At 51.7% G+C, this 14,441-nt stretch overlaps 2 protein-coding genes across 5 annotated transcripts in view; both read left to right on the top strand.

Moving 5' to 3' along the window:
- Positions 1 to 928: 928 nt before the first annotated feature.
- On the top strand, positions 929 to 4,446 carry LOC128574250 (translation initiation factor IF-2-like). 3 transcript variants are annotated; one of them, XM_053574917.1, is made up of 3 exons: positions 929 to 2,167; positions 2,562 to 2,729; positions 4,310 to 4,446. In XM_053574917.1, the coding sequence occupies exons 1-3, from the start codon at positions 1,411 to 1,413 to the stop codon at positions 4,324 to 4,326; spliced, it is 942 nt and encodes a 313-aa protein (XP_053430892.1). In that variant the 5' UTR covers positions 929 to 1,410; the 3' UTR covers positions 4,327 to 4,446. The 3 variants fall into 3 exon arrangements, with proteins under 3 accessions (XP_053430892.1, XP_053430891.1, XP_053430893.1); XM_053574916.1 differs by having other exon boundaries at positions 2,562 to 2,719; positions 4,310 to 4,443; XM_053574918.1 differs by lacking the exon at positions 2,562 to 2,729 and having other exon boundaries at positions 4,310 to 4,413.
- ZBTB46 (zinc finger and BTB domain containing 46) overlaps positions 4,439 to 14,441 on the top strand; it is a 61,457-nt gene continuing 51,454 nt past the window's right edge. Inside the window, exons 1-3 of one of the 2 annotated variants that reach the window (XM_053574903.1) lie at positions 4,439 to 5,472; positions 6,823 to 6,902; positions 8,228 to 8,353. The gene's annotated coding sequence lies outside the window, so the exon portion shown is untranslated. The remainder of the gene's footprint in view (positions 5,473 to 6,822; positions 6,903 to 8,227; positions 8,354 to 14,441) is intronic. The other variant, XM_053574902.1, reaches the window with a different exon arrangement.

The raw sequence follows: 14,441 nt of genomic DNA, 5'->3' as shown, positions 1-14,441 counted from the left end.
TAGTGGTGAGATGGTGGCAAAGGCTCGACTCTCACTGGCAGGCCCCCTGAGCAATGAGTGAGCAACAGTGTGTGCTCTCCTGAGACAGCCTTTGCCTTGCTCCATTCTTGCATGGAAACACAGTATACCACTAACACCATCCTTCTGGGAGGGTGCCTGGGGTATCCAGCAATGCTGGGGGAGAACAGCACTCTCTGAGCAGTGAGAGCATGGGCAGGCTCCACAAGAGGACTCTGGATCAGGCACTGGGGCTCCTTAGTCTGGCCGGACAGTCCACGAGCTCTCCCATCTCTCCAGGCCTCTTTTCCTCCATGAACTACCACTGAGCTCTAGGTAAGTAGCCAGATTGGGGGTGGGGGTCACTCTGCAGAGAGTGAGAAGCATGTGACCAGACACATCCTCCTGGAAGCCTCGCTGCCACTTCTCAGGTGGCTGTGCTCATTCTCCACCTGCATAAGGCCAGGGAGGGCTGGTTGTTTCATACCAGGGAATGTGACCAAGCGGGTTGTCCAAAAGAAAGGCTGGGGCAGGGGTTCCTGGGCTGGCAGTGAGAGCCCACAGGGCTGGAAAGGGGCTGGGATGGGGTGTCTGTACAGCCACTTCCAGGCGCCAGCCATCAGTAAGGGAGTGTCCAAGGCTTTCATCACTGACTGCCAGACCTCGCGGCTCCCCCTTGCTCACTCATGGAGAATTCGCCCAGCCTGCCCTCCCACTGCCGCCTGTGAATGCCTCCTTACACATTCTGAGAAAGCATCCATAATGGCCCGCCGCCTCCCACCTCCGGAGGAATTCCGCGGCTCTGGGCCCACGGGGAGGCACCGCGCAGACGGCCCCAGGTGCCTCTCCATTGGTTGGCCCAGCCGTGCTTGATTTCCCGCCGCATCTGGCCGGCCCCAGGCTCACCTCCCTTCCCGCCATCGCTCTCGGGCAGAGGAAGCGAGGTGGCCTTTAACCCTTGCGCAGGCTGGCCAGGAATGCAGGTCCGCGCTTCTCATTCCACCAGCCCGAGGGCTCGAGGACAGACGCACAGGCCCGGGCGTCCAAGCCTCGCCGCGCAGCCGTGGGACAGGGTTGGGGAGATTCATTCTGGGCAACACGAATCGCGATTGCAGGCGGGGGAGCTGGGGCTAGGCGGGGGCTGCTCGCTTCCCGCCCAGCACCCTCCCGGGGCAGACCACCCGACCGGAAAGACCAATGTGCGGCTGCTGGTGTTCTTAGTTGGCCAAAACCAAGCACCAGTGAGGGCACCGCCACGTGGCCCGCGCCCCAAGGTGCGCCTTTCCCAGGGAGTGCCAAGGTTCTCCGATGGCTGGGCGCGAGGTGCCCAGGTCCTCCCACACCTCGCGCCCCTGGACGCCTTGGGAGTGCCTTTTCGTCACGTAGTCAGCGGCCCGCGGAGCCGCCTGGGCGATGGGGAAGTCACGAAGTTTTCAAGACGCACGCAGCGCGATAGCGCGTCGGGGCGCGGGGACAGCCTGTGACCCAGGCACAGCGCGCCCCCGAGGACCTGGCGCGTTGACAATGCCGGGGCGCGCAGTCGGGAATGGACAGAGGTGCCCTCGCCCAGCTCGCCTTTCCTGTCCGGGTGGTCTCCAGGCTGCTGGACACTCGCGGGGAAAGGACGCCCCAGCCAGGGAAATCTGCACCGTGCCGCCCCAGCCCCCAGCCGGCCTAGGGGAGGGGGCTTCCCACAATGCCCAGCGAGCTCCAGCCCGCACTTCCGCTGTCCGGCCGCCCACGGGGGGGGGGCCGGGAGGAGAACGGACCCCCTCCGTGGTCCCCCGCGACTCGGCGGCACGGAGCCCGGGCCGAGCTAGGGGCGGGGCCGGCGGCCGGCCGGTGTGGGCGGGGTCCGGGGCGGTGGCCGTGGCCGGGGCACGGCGCGGCCCAATCAGCAGCGGCCGGGCGCGCGCCGGGGGGCGGGGTCAGGGCCTGCGGGAGGGGCGCGCGCGCTCGGGCGGCGGGGGCCGCGGGGTTGGAGCGGGCGCGGGAGCGCGCGTCGGCCTGACGGACGGACGGACGGACGGACGGATCGAGCAGCCAAGGCGAGCGCGCACCTCGGACCCGCCCGGACGCAGCGCTCTCCCGGCTGCGGCGGTGATCACCGGGCTGGTCCAGCAGCCTCGGCACCCGCCCTCGCCCTCGCCCGCGCCCCATGGGGTCACAGGTAAGCTGCGCCGGCTCATTGTCCGCGCGGCCGGCCGGCTCATCGCGGTGGGGGCCGGGCCCGGCCGCTCTGGGACCCGGTCGCCCCGAGCCCAGGCCCGCCCCCGCCCCCGCCGCCCCGCCACGCCCCGCCCCGCGGGGGCGCCCTCTCGGAGGCGACTGGCGCGCCCCGGCTCCGGCTCCAGGGGGCGGTGAGGACCCCGGCTTGGCGCCCACTGGTGCCCAGCCTGGGTGGCGTGGGCGGGGCGGGCGCGGCGTGGGGTCCCCGTGGGGCTGCACGCGGAGGCGGCGACAGCAGTGGCGGCGGGGCTGCCCCGGCCCCTTGCCCCGGGCACCTCCCGCCACCGCCTCCGCCCCGGTCCCTGCCCGTCACCTCCGAAAGGGGAATTTTCCAGCTGGTAATTTCTGCTGCGTCAACGCCTGGTCCCGAGAGGCAGCCCGGGGGCGTCCTAGTGACCCCCGCCCGCGCCGCCCAGCGCGCCCCCCGCCGGTACAGCCGAACCGCACCCGGACTCGCCCGCACCGAGTTTGCCAAGAATCAGAACTGCGGGAGGTGGGCGAAGGCAGGTCCCTGAACCCTGCGGGGCCCTGGGGGTCATTGTCTCTCCCAGAAGCCGGACGCCCCGCCTGGTCTCCATTTTAATCACCGGCTGAACCGGGGCGCAGGGGCCTCTGAGCGGGGCACCGAGGGGCGCTCCGAGAGGACTCGGCGCGCAGAGGGAGTAGGGTGCGCTTCGAGCGGCGTCTTTGTTTCTCTGTAAATAGACATGTCAGTTTCACGGGGTAGCGCGAGTCAGTGTCTGACAACTCAGTCTCGCTGGCGAAAGGGAATTTTCTGCGCCGGGGGCAGGACTGTGGCTACTTGGGGGTTCCCCCGGTCCGACTAACAAAGTCACTATTTGTAGGTTTAATGAGCCACAGACAATAGGGCTGGACCAAGGAACCTGGGTGCAAACCAAAAGGTGCGAAGAGCAGATATATTCTGACACCAAAGAAATATAAACAAAAGAAAGTTTGAGTGAGATTCGTAGTGAATTTCCCCCGCTTAGGTGCTGCAATCTCAGCGAAGCATTTGGCGCACGTTACAGTGGCAAGATTGTTATCTGCATTGTTTAAAGAAATGCTAATTAGGAGACTAGCCAAGGACCTGGTTGTAGACACCTGTGCAGCGCACTCATTAATTGTATCAACTGTAGAATCTTTCAAATTGGATTTGTATCAAAGCTGACTTCCCGTTTGGTAACAGACTTGTGCATACACCTCTTGTTGGTTGTCATGCCTGTGCAAGGCGTATCTCTACTTTAGAAGAGTAGAAAATAGCTTATTCATTAAAAGGAAATGCATAAAAGGGTTTTTCACATGAATAATGAAGCAATGAATAGAATTTTATCATAGTAGAATTCTTCCATTTGGAGTATCTTATGATAGTAGCAGATATGAAAACTTTCAGGCACCTCAGTCCTGTTGTTGGAGAAAGGGTAAGGGAATGATGGGTGTACTTAGGCAGGAGTCACCATAGATTTAAGTTGAAACTTAAACACTGTATCCCCTAAAAAGCTAGTAATTATTTTCATAGCCCTTGCTGAAGGGAAAAAGGGTGGGAAGTTATTCTGGGATTTTTTTTAGGCAGTAGAATACACTCATTTTGGGGTGTTTATTTTTTATTTTTTTGAGACAGAGTCCCAAGTTGTCACCCTGGGTAGAGTGCTGTGTGTGTGGTGTCACGCTCACAGCAACCTTAAACTCCTGAGCTTAAGCGATTCTCTTGCCTCAGCCTCCCAAGTAGCTGGGACTACAGGCGCCTGCCACAATGTCCAGCTGTTTTTTGTTGTTGTTGTTGCAGCTGTCCTCGTTTTAGCTGGCCCAGGCTGGAACCCGCCAGCTCTGGTGTATGTAGCTGGCACCCTACCCACTGAACTACCAGTGCCACCCACTCTGGGGTGTTTAGAAGTCCAAACTTCAGTCTTATCTCAGGCCATCCTGGGGACAACATTTAAGTAAGCCTCTCACTGACATTATCCTAGATGTGAGAGTTTTGTTCTGCTTAGATGAGATGATTTATACTCAGGTTTATCTGTATTGTATATGAAAATAAGTTGTTCCTGTGCTCAGACTCAGTTCCACTCCTCTCTCCATTGTCTAGGACTATTGGACTGTTGACTGCAGAAGCAAGAGAGCCCCGGAGGTGCCAGGCCAGGCTGATCCATTGCTCCTGAGATTTCCCATGCCCCTTGGTCACACAGTAGCATAGAGATCAGTAAACACAGTGAAACTGCTTCAATGATTTAGAAAAAATAACCCTTACTTGTGGGCACTGTCATTGTGGGAGGATGCATTATTTACAAATACTGTTCAACCACATTAAATTTTTTTTTTTTTTGAGATAAAGTCTCACTATGTCACCCTAGGTAGAGTGCAGTGGCATCACAGCTCACAGCAACCTCAACCTCTTGGGCTTAAGCCATTCTCTTGGCTCAGCCTCCCAAGTAGCTAGGACTACAGGTGCCTGCCACAATGCCCAGCTATTTTTTGTTGCAGTTGTCATTGTTGTTTTAGCTGGCCCAGGCCAGTTTTGAACCCGCCAGCCTTCGTGTATGTGGCTGGCTTTGTAACCACTGTGCTACGGGCACCAAGCCAAACAACCACATTAAATTTTAAGAGTGAACTTTTCAACATTGTCCTAATGTGGGGTTTTTCAAATTAAGGAAATTGGGACACTTTGTCCCTGTAGTCTGTGTTTCTGGGACACTGTACACTTGCTTGCTCCATTCTTTATCAGAGGTCTCAGACCAGCCTCTGAGAGCTGAGGAGACCCACTTAATGTGTGGCATCTAGAAAGTGCCACAAGCCTCGGAACTTGAGCTTATCCCTCATAGTGCTGATGCTCGTGCTCAGGCACCTATGCTAAAGCCAGAGGAAAGTTCCAGAAACCCTCGCTCCTTCCCAGCCTGTACCCTGGAGTCACAGCGCATGTGGCACCCTGTTCTGGGGGCTTCATGTCCTTGCCCAAGTTATATTCTCCCAGAACTGTGATCTGGTTTTATTTTTTTGGAGGCAGAGTCTCACTCTGTCACCCTGGGTCGAGTGCTGTGATGTTCTAGCTCACAGTAACCTCAGACTCCTCGGTTCAAACGATTCTCCTGCCTTAGCCTCCCAAGTAGCTAGGACTATAGGTACCCACCACTATGCCCGTCTACTTTTTCTATTTTTAGTAGAGATGGGTTCTGGATGTTGCTTGGGCCGATCTTGAACTCCTGAGCTCCGGTAATCCACCCACCTCGGCTTCCCAAGGTGCTGGGATTACAGGTGTGAGCCGCTATACCCAGTTTAGTGTGATCTGATTTAACATAGCCTACCTTAAAATATCTTGAGTGATGGTGGATTGTTATAATTCCCCCCAAAAATTCTCCTGTGAATCTTTACCTTCTGAAAAAATAAAATTCTTCTTGTTGCTATATGTTTGCTTGAATGGTCTGACTCCTAAGAGTAAGTGGGTGATTAAAAGTCTCTATTAAGGCCACAAGACTTATTTAAGTCTTTGAAATATAGTCATTGTGTCCCAAACTGGCTCTGGCTTTGGTGTGGCAAGTTCTGGCTGTGAGCTTGTACAGAAGAAGCTGGGGTCTCAGACTGTGGGGTCAGCAGGGTTTTTCTGCTTTCCTGCTTTTCTTGCTTGTGTATTCTGCTTACCTCACATGTACAGAATCAGGCTTGGCGTCTGGATTGCTAGTGACAACAAAATGTGTCCTGTGGTATTATTTGTACATGGAAAACAGAACCTTTTTTTCTTTTCTTTTTTTTTTTTTCTTGAGACAGAGTCTCACTTTGTCACCTTCGGTAGAGTGCCATAGCGTCACAGCTCACAGCAACCGCAAGCTCTCGGGCTTAAGCAATTCTCTTGTCTCAGCCTCCCAAGTAGCTGGGACTACAGGCACTTGCCACAATGCCCAGCTAATTTTTAGAAATGGGGTCTTGGGTTACAGGGGTGAGCCACCTCACTTGGCCTTAAGAACCTTTTGTAACAAACTAAAAAGTTACCTGTTAAAGGATATGAACAAACAAAACCAGTCAAATTTATCCTAAGTATGATTTATGCAAAGTTTTCTGTTGAATAGTTAAATATCGATAGTGCTGTTTAACTCTAATTTAGATTTTAAATTACCCAGTGTTTTTAAATACTACTATTTTGATTTGAAAAATTACTATCCTGGTGGTGCCTGTAGCTTAAGCGGCTAAGGCGCCAGCCACATACACCAGAGCTGGTGGGTTTGAATCCGGCCTGGGCTGCCAAACAATGACAACTACAACCAAAAAATGGTGGGCATTGTGGAGGGCACCTGTAATCCCAGCTACTTGGGAGGCCGAGGCAAGAGAATCACTTAAGCTCAGGAGTTGGAGGTTGCTGTGAGCTGTGATGCCACAGCACTCTACTGAGGTCAATAAAGTGAGACTCTGTCTCTTAAAAAAAAAAAAAGATACGGAGAGCCAGGTGCTTCTGACCTGGGGCTACACAGAGAGCTTAAGTCACCTGTGGGAAGGGTGGATGCACCTGGATGGCATAGCCCATGGGCTTTGGGGACGTCACTTTCCCAGTGTGGGTCTCTTGGGAAATCGTGGGTTTGATGTGTGATTCTCAGTTCCTTCCACTCCTAACAGTCACCTGCCAAGTATGTCCTGGGCCTGGAGAGCAGAGCTATGAGTCTTCCTGGGGCAGAAGAACCACACCTCTGACCAAAGTAAGCAGTCACTTATCTTCAGTGTTGATTTGCTGTTTTCCCAACTGACTTACTTAAAATCACCCCACAAAAAGTTACAGAGATTAGGTGCTTTGCTGAATTAGAAAGACACTTGCCCTGGCTGCTGGTTTTGAGTTGTGGAGAGGTACACACACAGACAGGCTTTCTAGAAACACTACATGATCTGCCCACCGGGCAGAGTGGGTTGTGGGGCCAGTACAGTGACTGCGCATGGGCCCAGCGATGCCCAGGTAGAGTGGGGACAGCTGGCCTGGAGGATGTGGGGTGAGGGAGGGGTCATGAAGGTGGGCAATGGAGGTGGTGCCTGGAAGCACCATTTCTCAGGGCACCCAGAGAGGCAGGGAGGGCCAAGTTGTCCTGTGGGCCCTGGGCTGTCAGGAGGGTGTCTGGTAGAGGCATGTGTGTGGTGTAATAAAGTAGCACCACCAGTGTCATGCTTACCGGGCCAAGCCTAGCTTGGGCTTTAAGGAAGATGCAGTTTACAGTTTTCTTTTTTTTTTGTAGAGACAGAGTTTCACTTTGTCGCTCTCGGTAGCGTGCTGCAGCGTCACACAGCTCACAGCAACCTCTAGCTCCTGGGCTTAGGCGATTCTCTTGTCTCAATCTCCCGAGTAGCTGGGATTATAGGCGCCCACCACAACTCCTGGCTATTTTTTTGTTGCAGTTTGGCTGGGGCTAGGTTTGAACCCACCACCCTCGGTATATGGGGCCAGTGCCCTACTCACTGAGCCACAGGTGCCACCCAGCTTAAGAATTTTTTAAAGAAGCAGAAATTACTCAGCTATACTTAGAGATGGAGAATTAGCTAAAGGAGGTAGCAGTTTGCTCAGGTGAGACTGGCTGCTCAACTGGCTCCTCACCGTGCTGGTCTGTAGACCCCCGGAGGACTCGGTTTCCCATGCTTCAAGGGGCGCCTGCTTGGGTGCTGGGAGATCAGAGATGCTCAACTTTGAAGGTAGTCCTGACTCTCAGACAGAATGTTGGGGAGACACCTGGTCAGAGAACCCATGTGCTTTGGCCTGAGCCTCTGTCCTAAGCCTCATGCTTCTGAAGGAGTCCTTCATTGGTCACGTTGGGGAACCCATGAGGGGGTTCATTCTTTAGTGGGCATTTCCTCCCACGGGCAGAGCGTGAGGCAGCCTTGGAGCCACACATGCACCACCTTCCAGGTTGAGGCAAAGGAGTTGCAGTGGGCAGAGATGGGACAAATTGTTCTGGGGATCGGCAGTCCAGGATGCAGGGTTATCATGTTCTTCTCTGACCAGAGTCTGGATCCTACGGCGAACTAAATTCCTCTCCCTTAGAATTCCATGCTCCCAGGCTGGGCTATTCCTTGTTGAGCACCTGCGGGGTGGCTGATGCTGCTGCTTTCCAAACAGCAGCTGCTGAGATGATGGCACATCTTCCTGTGGACTTGTCTCCAGACCCAGGTACCGGAGGCCAAAGGCACTATTATTCCTGTTATTCAGGGAACCTCTGAAATGTATCAGGCCTCCTGTACTCTTAGATCCCATAGCCAGAAGTTTTGTGTGTGTGTGCGCATGTCAGTTGTCAGGAGAGTTTCCAGAGCTTTGACAAATTCTCAGCTGGGGCCGATGTCACACACAAAAACATTAGGTTGCACCGATAAATGTTTTGGGGGATTATTTCAGGGCACAAAACTCAGAAAGTTTGGACAGGGCTCCCTCTTTTTCTTTCTGCTCTCTTGGCTTCCTCTTTCGCACTAACCACTTGGTGCCAGCTTTGCTGGCTGGTGGTGTCAGTGTATTTACTTTTCGATCTGTCTCATTTATGTATCAATTCCAACTGATCAACACTTCATCTGCTTCTGAAATGTTAATAGTAAAAATTCACTATTGAGCAAAAGTACAGATGGTAATTTTTCCTGTAAAAACCTTAGATAAGAGAAAGTTAAAGGTGTAAGTTCTAGGATAGGCGTGGTGGCATCTATAGTCCCAGCTACCCAGAAAGCTGGGGCAGGAAGATCACTAGAGCCCAGGAGTTTGAGGTTGCAATGAGCTGTGATGGTGTCACTGCATTCCAGCCTGGGTGACAGAGGGAGACTCTGTCCCCCTCAAAGAAAGGATAAGTTCTTGTAGTATACTAAGTGAGTATATTTTCTTGGTTAGTGAGTGCTTAAATCAAGCAGGCTGCATAATAGTCTTCTGCTTTGAAAATTGGCAGTAATATTGCCAAGGTGCTGATTTCTATGATTTAAAAATAATTATTACTGACTATATATCCGTTTTTTTGTTTGTTTTTTTTAGACAGAGTCTCACTTTGTCACCCTCAGTGGAGTGCTATTGTGTCATAGCTCACAACCTAAAACTCTTAGTCTCAAGTGATCCTCTTGTCTGAGCCTCCCCAGTAGCTGGGACTACAGGCGCCAGCTACAACACCCAGATACATATATATATATTTTTAAGAGACAGGGGTCTCATTCTTGGTCAGCCTGGTCTTGAACTCCTGACCTCAAGCAATCCACCCACCTTGGCCTCCCAGAGTGCTGGGATTATAGGCCTGAGCCACCACACCCAGCCTATATATCAGTTTATAATTTTTTATTTCTGAAGAGAAAAAAGGAGTCAGGATATTTAAAACCACAGGGGAGCTTTGTAAATAACTGCTAATATTCTTATCTGAAGGGAATGCAACGTTTTAGGTTAATGTCACTATTTCTACTTAAAGTGTTCCTGTTCAGCCTGGCCTTTTAAAAATGTGCCTGGCTGCAGTCCCCACTACTCTGGAAGCTGCAGACCACTTCAGGCCAGGAGTTCAGGGCCATCTTGTAACACAGTAAGACCCCATCTCTGAAAAAAGTAATAATTTTTTTAAAGTGCTCTGTTTATTATATATTGTCACTATTGTTTTTTAAAATTATATATGGATAACTCCATACATTGGGAGCTGGCAGTTTTTCCTTGAGGAAACAATTATTTTCCATTTTCTATGGTGATATAAAGACACATCTATATTGTTTCATTGCTTTTATTTTAGTTTGTATGAAGACTTTTATTCTTTAGCTACAGGCTATTTGAAGAACTTTTTAGAAATGATTAGCAGACACACTCCCTTGTGCACTAAAACACAGGGAGGGGAGCAGCTCAGCAGAGCGGTTTTTACTGTTGGATTTTAATTATTCTAGTTGTTTGTCTTACGTGTGGACAGAGAGATGGGCAGGAAATGACTGGTGCTGACACTTTTTTTTTTTTTTTTGAGACAAAGTCTCCCTCTGTCACCCTGGGTAGAGTGCTGTGGCGTCATAGCTCACAGAAACCTCAAATTCCTAGGCTCAAGCAATCCTCTTACCTCAGTTTTTCTATTTTTAATAGAGATGGGGTTTCACTCTTGCTCTGGCTGGTCTCAAACTTCTGAGCTCAAGCCATCCACCCTCCTCAGGCTCTCAGAGTGCTGGGATTAGAGATGTGAGCCACTGCGTCCAGCCTGACGCTCTTTTTTAAGTTAGTCTTTTTCACAGTTGCTCATGAAATTTGGCTGGAGGAAACTGAACATTTGGGGAGGCTGAAAGGTGGTCTTTTTAATCCTTTTGCTTTTCTGGTTTGGTATCAATTGCTAGAAGCCCTGGAGAGAGAGGTGGAAGGCCCATGTCTGCAACACCACCCGGTGTCTGAGGCAGAGCTCTCAGTAGGGATAACGAGCTGAGTCTCCAGGTGGTCACGCAGCCGGGGCTGGATGCAGGGGTAGGAAGGGCCAAGGCCGAGACACCCACCTCCACTCTGAGTATTCAGCTTCCCCACACACAGTCCATGTGTGCCTGAGGGATTCGTAGCAATTCTATTTATTTGAACTGACTCTGCTTTGTCTCAAGAAGGAAGGATATCCATGAAATCATGAGTTTGATGTCTTAGTTATGTTTTTCTTGATACATACTAAAATAAAGACACAATTATTAGAATGATAAAGATTGCCCCACATTGGCCAGCAGCCAGCACTCAACACTGTGGCCAGGGGGGTCTCGGCTGGGCCCAGGGCCATCCCTCCTCTGCAGAGCTGCCCCTGCTGCTAATGCAGGCACATGGTCTGGCCCTCTCACCCACCTGGGAAAGACTGTGACACTCCCTACAGGGCAGTGAGGGCTTTGCCAATGCTTTCTTGTGCTGCTGGGCAGCACCTGGCTCCCCTGGCTGCTGGAGGGCTGGACTGGTCAGAGACTCTTCAGAGCCCCCAAAGATGCCCCTCCCAGCCCTAGGGCAAATCAGGGAACTGAAGCACGGGGACTGGCGGAGGGAACCTACTGGATCCAGGCAGCCTTTCCTGTGGTCAGCCGGGGAGCAAATGGGGCAAGTTAGAGTCTATCTGTATGAATTTCCTGTGGCTGAAAACAATGGAGATTTATTCTGTCAAGTTCTGGAGGCTGGAAGCCCAACACCCTGGTGTGGACAAGGGCTGGTGGCTTCCCAAATCTCTGGGGCGGGGGAATCCTTTCTGCTTCACCTGTTCCCACCTCTGTGTCTGTGTCCAGATTCTCCTCTTCTTTTAGGGACACTGGTCATTTGGATTAGGACACACCATAATCTATTACCAGCTAGTCTGACTAGATTATATCTGCAAAAGTCCCACTTTTTTTTTGAGACAGAGTCTCACTTTATCGCCCACGGTAGAGTGCCGCGACGTCACACAGCTCACAGCAACCTCCAGCTTTTGGGCTTATGCGATTCTCTTGCCTTAGCCTCCCGAGTAGCTGGGACTACAGGCACCCGCCTCAACGCCCGGCTATTTTTTGTTGCAGTTTGGCTGGGGCCAGTTTGAACCCACCACCCTTGGTATATGGGGCCGGCGCCCTACTCACTGAACCATAGGCGCCGCCCCCAAAAGTCCCAGTTTTTATATATGTATGTATATATATATATATATATACATTTTTTTTTTTTTTTAGACAGAGTCTCACTTTGTTGCCCTCAGTAGAGTGCTGTGGTGTCACAGCTCACAGCAACCTCTGGCTCTTAGGCTAGGGCAATTCTCTTGCCTCAGCCTCCAGAGCTGTTGGGACCATAGGTGCCCGCCACAATGCCTGGCTATTTTTGTTGCACTTGCCACTGCTGTTTAGCTGGCTGAGGCCGAGTTTGAACCTGTCACCCTCGGGATATGGGGCCGGTGCCCTACCCACTGAGCACAGGCGCCGCCCAAAAGTCCCACTTTGAAGTGAGGTCACATTTGCAGGGTTAAGGCCGCAGCTGGTGGCATCCAGCCTCTGAGGCATGTTCCACACATGCTTCTCAGTCCCAGCATTTATCAGGGCATTTCCATGCATCACCAGCTGTCACCTCTCATGGCCTCTGTACCTTTGATGGTGCTGTTATGTACAGCAGAGGTGGCCAATAGCCAATTTGACCACAGTGTTAATTAACATGTCCAACAAATGTTCACATAGACCTGAGCCCATGGCTAGCAGTGTTCTTGCCTGGCACAGCAGCAAAGTTCTTTTGTTTGTTTATTTGTTTTTGTAGAGACAGAGTCTCACTTTATTGCCCTCGGTAGAGTGTCATGGTGTCACAGCTCAAAGCAACCTCCAACTCTTGGGCTTAGGTGATCCTCTTGCCTCAGCCTCCCGAGTAGCTGGGACTACAGGCGCCTGCCACAATGCCCGGCTATTTTTTTGTTGCAGTTTGGCTGGGGTTGGGTTTGAACCCACCTGTCTCACTATGTTGCCCTCGGTAGAGTGCGGTGGCATCACAGCTCACAGCAACCTCCAACTCTTGGAGTGATTCTCTTGCCTCAGCCTCCTGTGTAGCTGAGACTACAGGCACTCGCCACAGTGCCTGGCTATTTCTTGTTGCAGTTGTTGTTTAGCTGGCCTGGGCCATGTTTGAACCCACCAGCCTCGGTGTATGTGGCTGGAGCCATAACTACTGTGCTACGGGTGCTGAGCCAGCAGTGAAGTTCTTGTTCTCTTGCATCTAGACTCTGGCAGGGGCAGCAGGATGAAGAGACCAGTGCATCGTGCATTTCATCTGGTGAAAGGAGCCACCGCCTACTATGGGCAGAGATGGAACGGTACAGAGCGGAATAGGCATCTTGAAGGGCTGAGCAAAGATGGAGCCAGGGTATCTGGGGCAGCTGAGTCTTCCCTGACACTCATGTCTCTCCCATCTAGAGCAGGATTTGGGACCCTACTCTGGGCACCCCCTTCTGCACCTTGGCCACTGGGGGTCTTGCTTTTCTCTTCCCTTGGCAGCCCTTTTCAGGATGACATTTTTGAGTATTTAGCCTTTCTAAAGGAAGGACAGCCACTATTTAAATATAGTTATCAAAACTTAGAAAAGTTTGTTTTGTGATATGGTAATGTGGAACTTTAATGCATCAAACAAGATCATTAAGCAGTGACGCACTGCTGACACACTGACACAATTCAGCAGCCTTGGTGAGCACAAAGCATGTTCTAAGGTACCCTCGGCAGCCATAGGCAAATGTGGAAATCACTGTTTTCCTGGCTTGCGGTCTGTAGTCAGATTCCAGGCTTGGACAGAGTCGTGCCACAAGTCACAATCCCACCCGTGGGATGGAGCAAGGGAAGGTGGCTGCAAACTCAGGCAGGTCTCCAAGCGAGGTTGGGGTGCCCCGATGGATTATTTTCTTACAATTTCTGCATCACTTGATTACATATTTTCCAAATTTTGTAAATGTTATGCCATTTTATAACCTAATTAAATTTTCAAATACGTATTTTGGAAGTTTCTGGACATACACAAAATCAGAGAACTATCCCCATTGCGCAGTAGGCATAATCCCCAGTATTCTGTTCTTGTCTTTCTCATCTCCCTCATTCTTTCTCTCTCTCTTGCTCTATCTTAGAGCAAGTTGCAGGCATTGTACAGTGAAGGACTTTGCTGTGTGGGATGCCACACAGCAGGTACCCAATACAACACCCTCAGCATCACCAATGCCAGATTGGCCTTGGTGCTTCTGGATGGTGCCTTGCATGCTCGACTGTGGTCTCTCCGAATCTACCTAATGGGCCACACGCTGCGTGCAGGTGGTGGGACCTGGAATTCTGCTAGCTGTGGAGCTTCCCTCTCTGTTGTGTTTGGTTTGTTTCTGGAAGAGTCAGAGTTATCAGTTCCATTGAATTTCCTGTGTGGTAGGGTGGCTGGTTTCATCCTTGAGACTTTGAACAAGGGCCTGTGGGTCGGACCAGAGAGCAGACAAGAAAGAGGCCAGTGGGCCAAGACACGCCAGTCTGAAGACAATTGCTGGGGCAGCAACTTCTCTGACTGTGGCAATGACCTTTACACTAGAACTTTCTACTCAATACATACATATATATGTGTATATATATATAAATATATATATATTGTTGTTGAGACAGAGTCTTACTATGTTGCCTTCAGTAGAGTGCTGTGGCGTCACAGCTCACAGCAACCTCAAACTCTTGGGCTTAAGCGATTCTCTTGCCTCAGCCTCCTAAGTAGCTGGGACTATAGGTGCCTGCCACAACACCCAGCTTTTTGGGGTTTTTTTTTTGCAATTTTTGGCTGGGGCTGGGTTCGAACCTGCCAC

This window comes from Nycticebus coucang, chromosome 21 (assembly GCF_027406575.1).
Source record: "Nycticebus coucang isolate mNycCou1 chromosome 21, mNycCou1.pri, whole genome shotgun sequence".
Taxonomy (NCBI): domain Eukaryota; kingdom Metazoa; phylum Chordata; class Mammalia; order Primates; family Lorisidae; genus Nycticebus; species Nycticebus coucang.
Note: the sequence above shows the minus strand (reverse complement) of the source record. Positions and strands in the feature narration are given on the sequence as shown.

Bases quoted from the DNA above. Each gene is read 5' to 3' on its own strand.
- LOC128574250 (XM_053574916.1), top strand. From the start codon at position 1,411: ATGGGGAAGTCACGAAGTTTTCAAGACGCACGCAGCGCGATAGCGCGT. The intron at 2,168-2,561 runs GTAAGCTGCGCC...GGAATTTTCCAG, and splicing joins CGCGCCCCATGGGGTCACAG to CTGGTAATTTCTGCTGCGTC. The intron at 2,720-4,309 runs GTGGGCGAAGGC...TCCATTGTCTAG, and splicing joins AAGAATCAGAACTGCGGGAG to GACTATTGGACTGTTGACTG.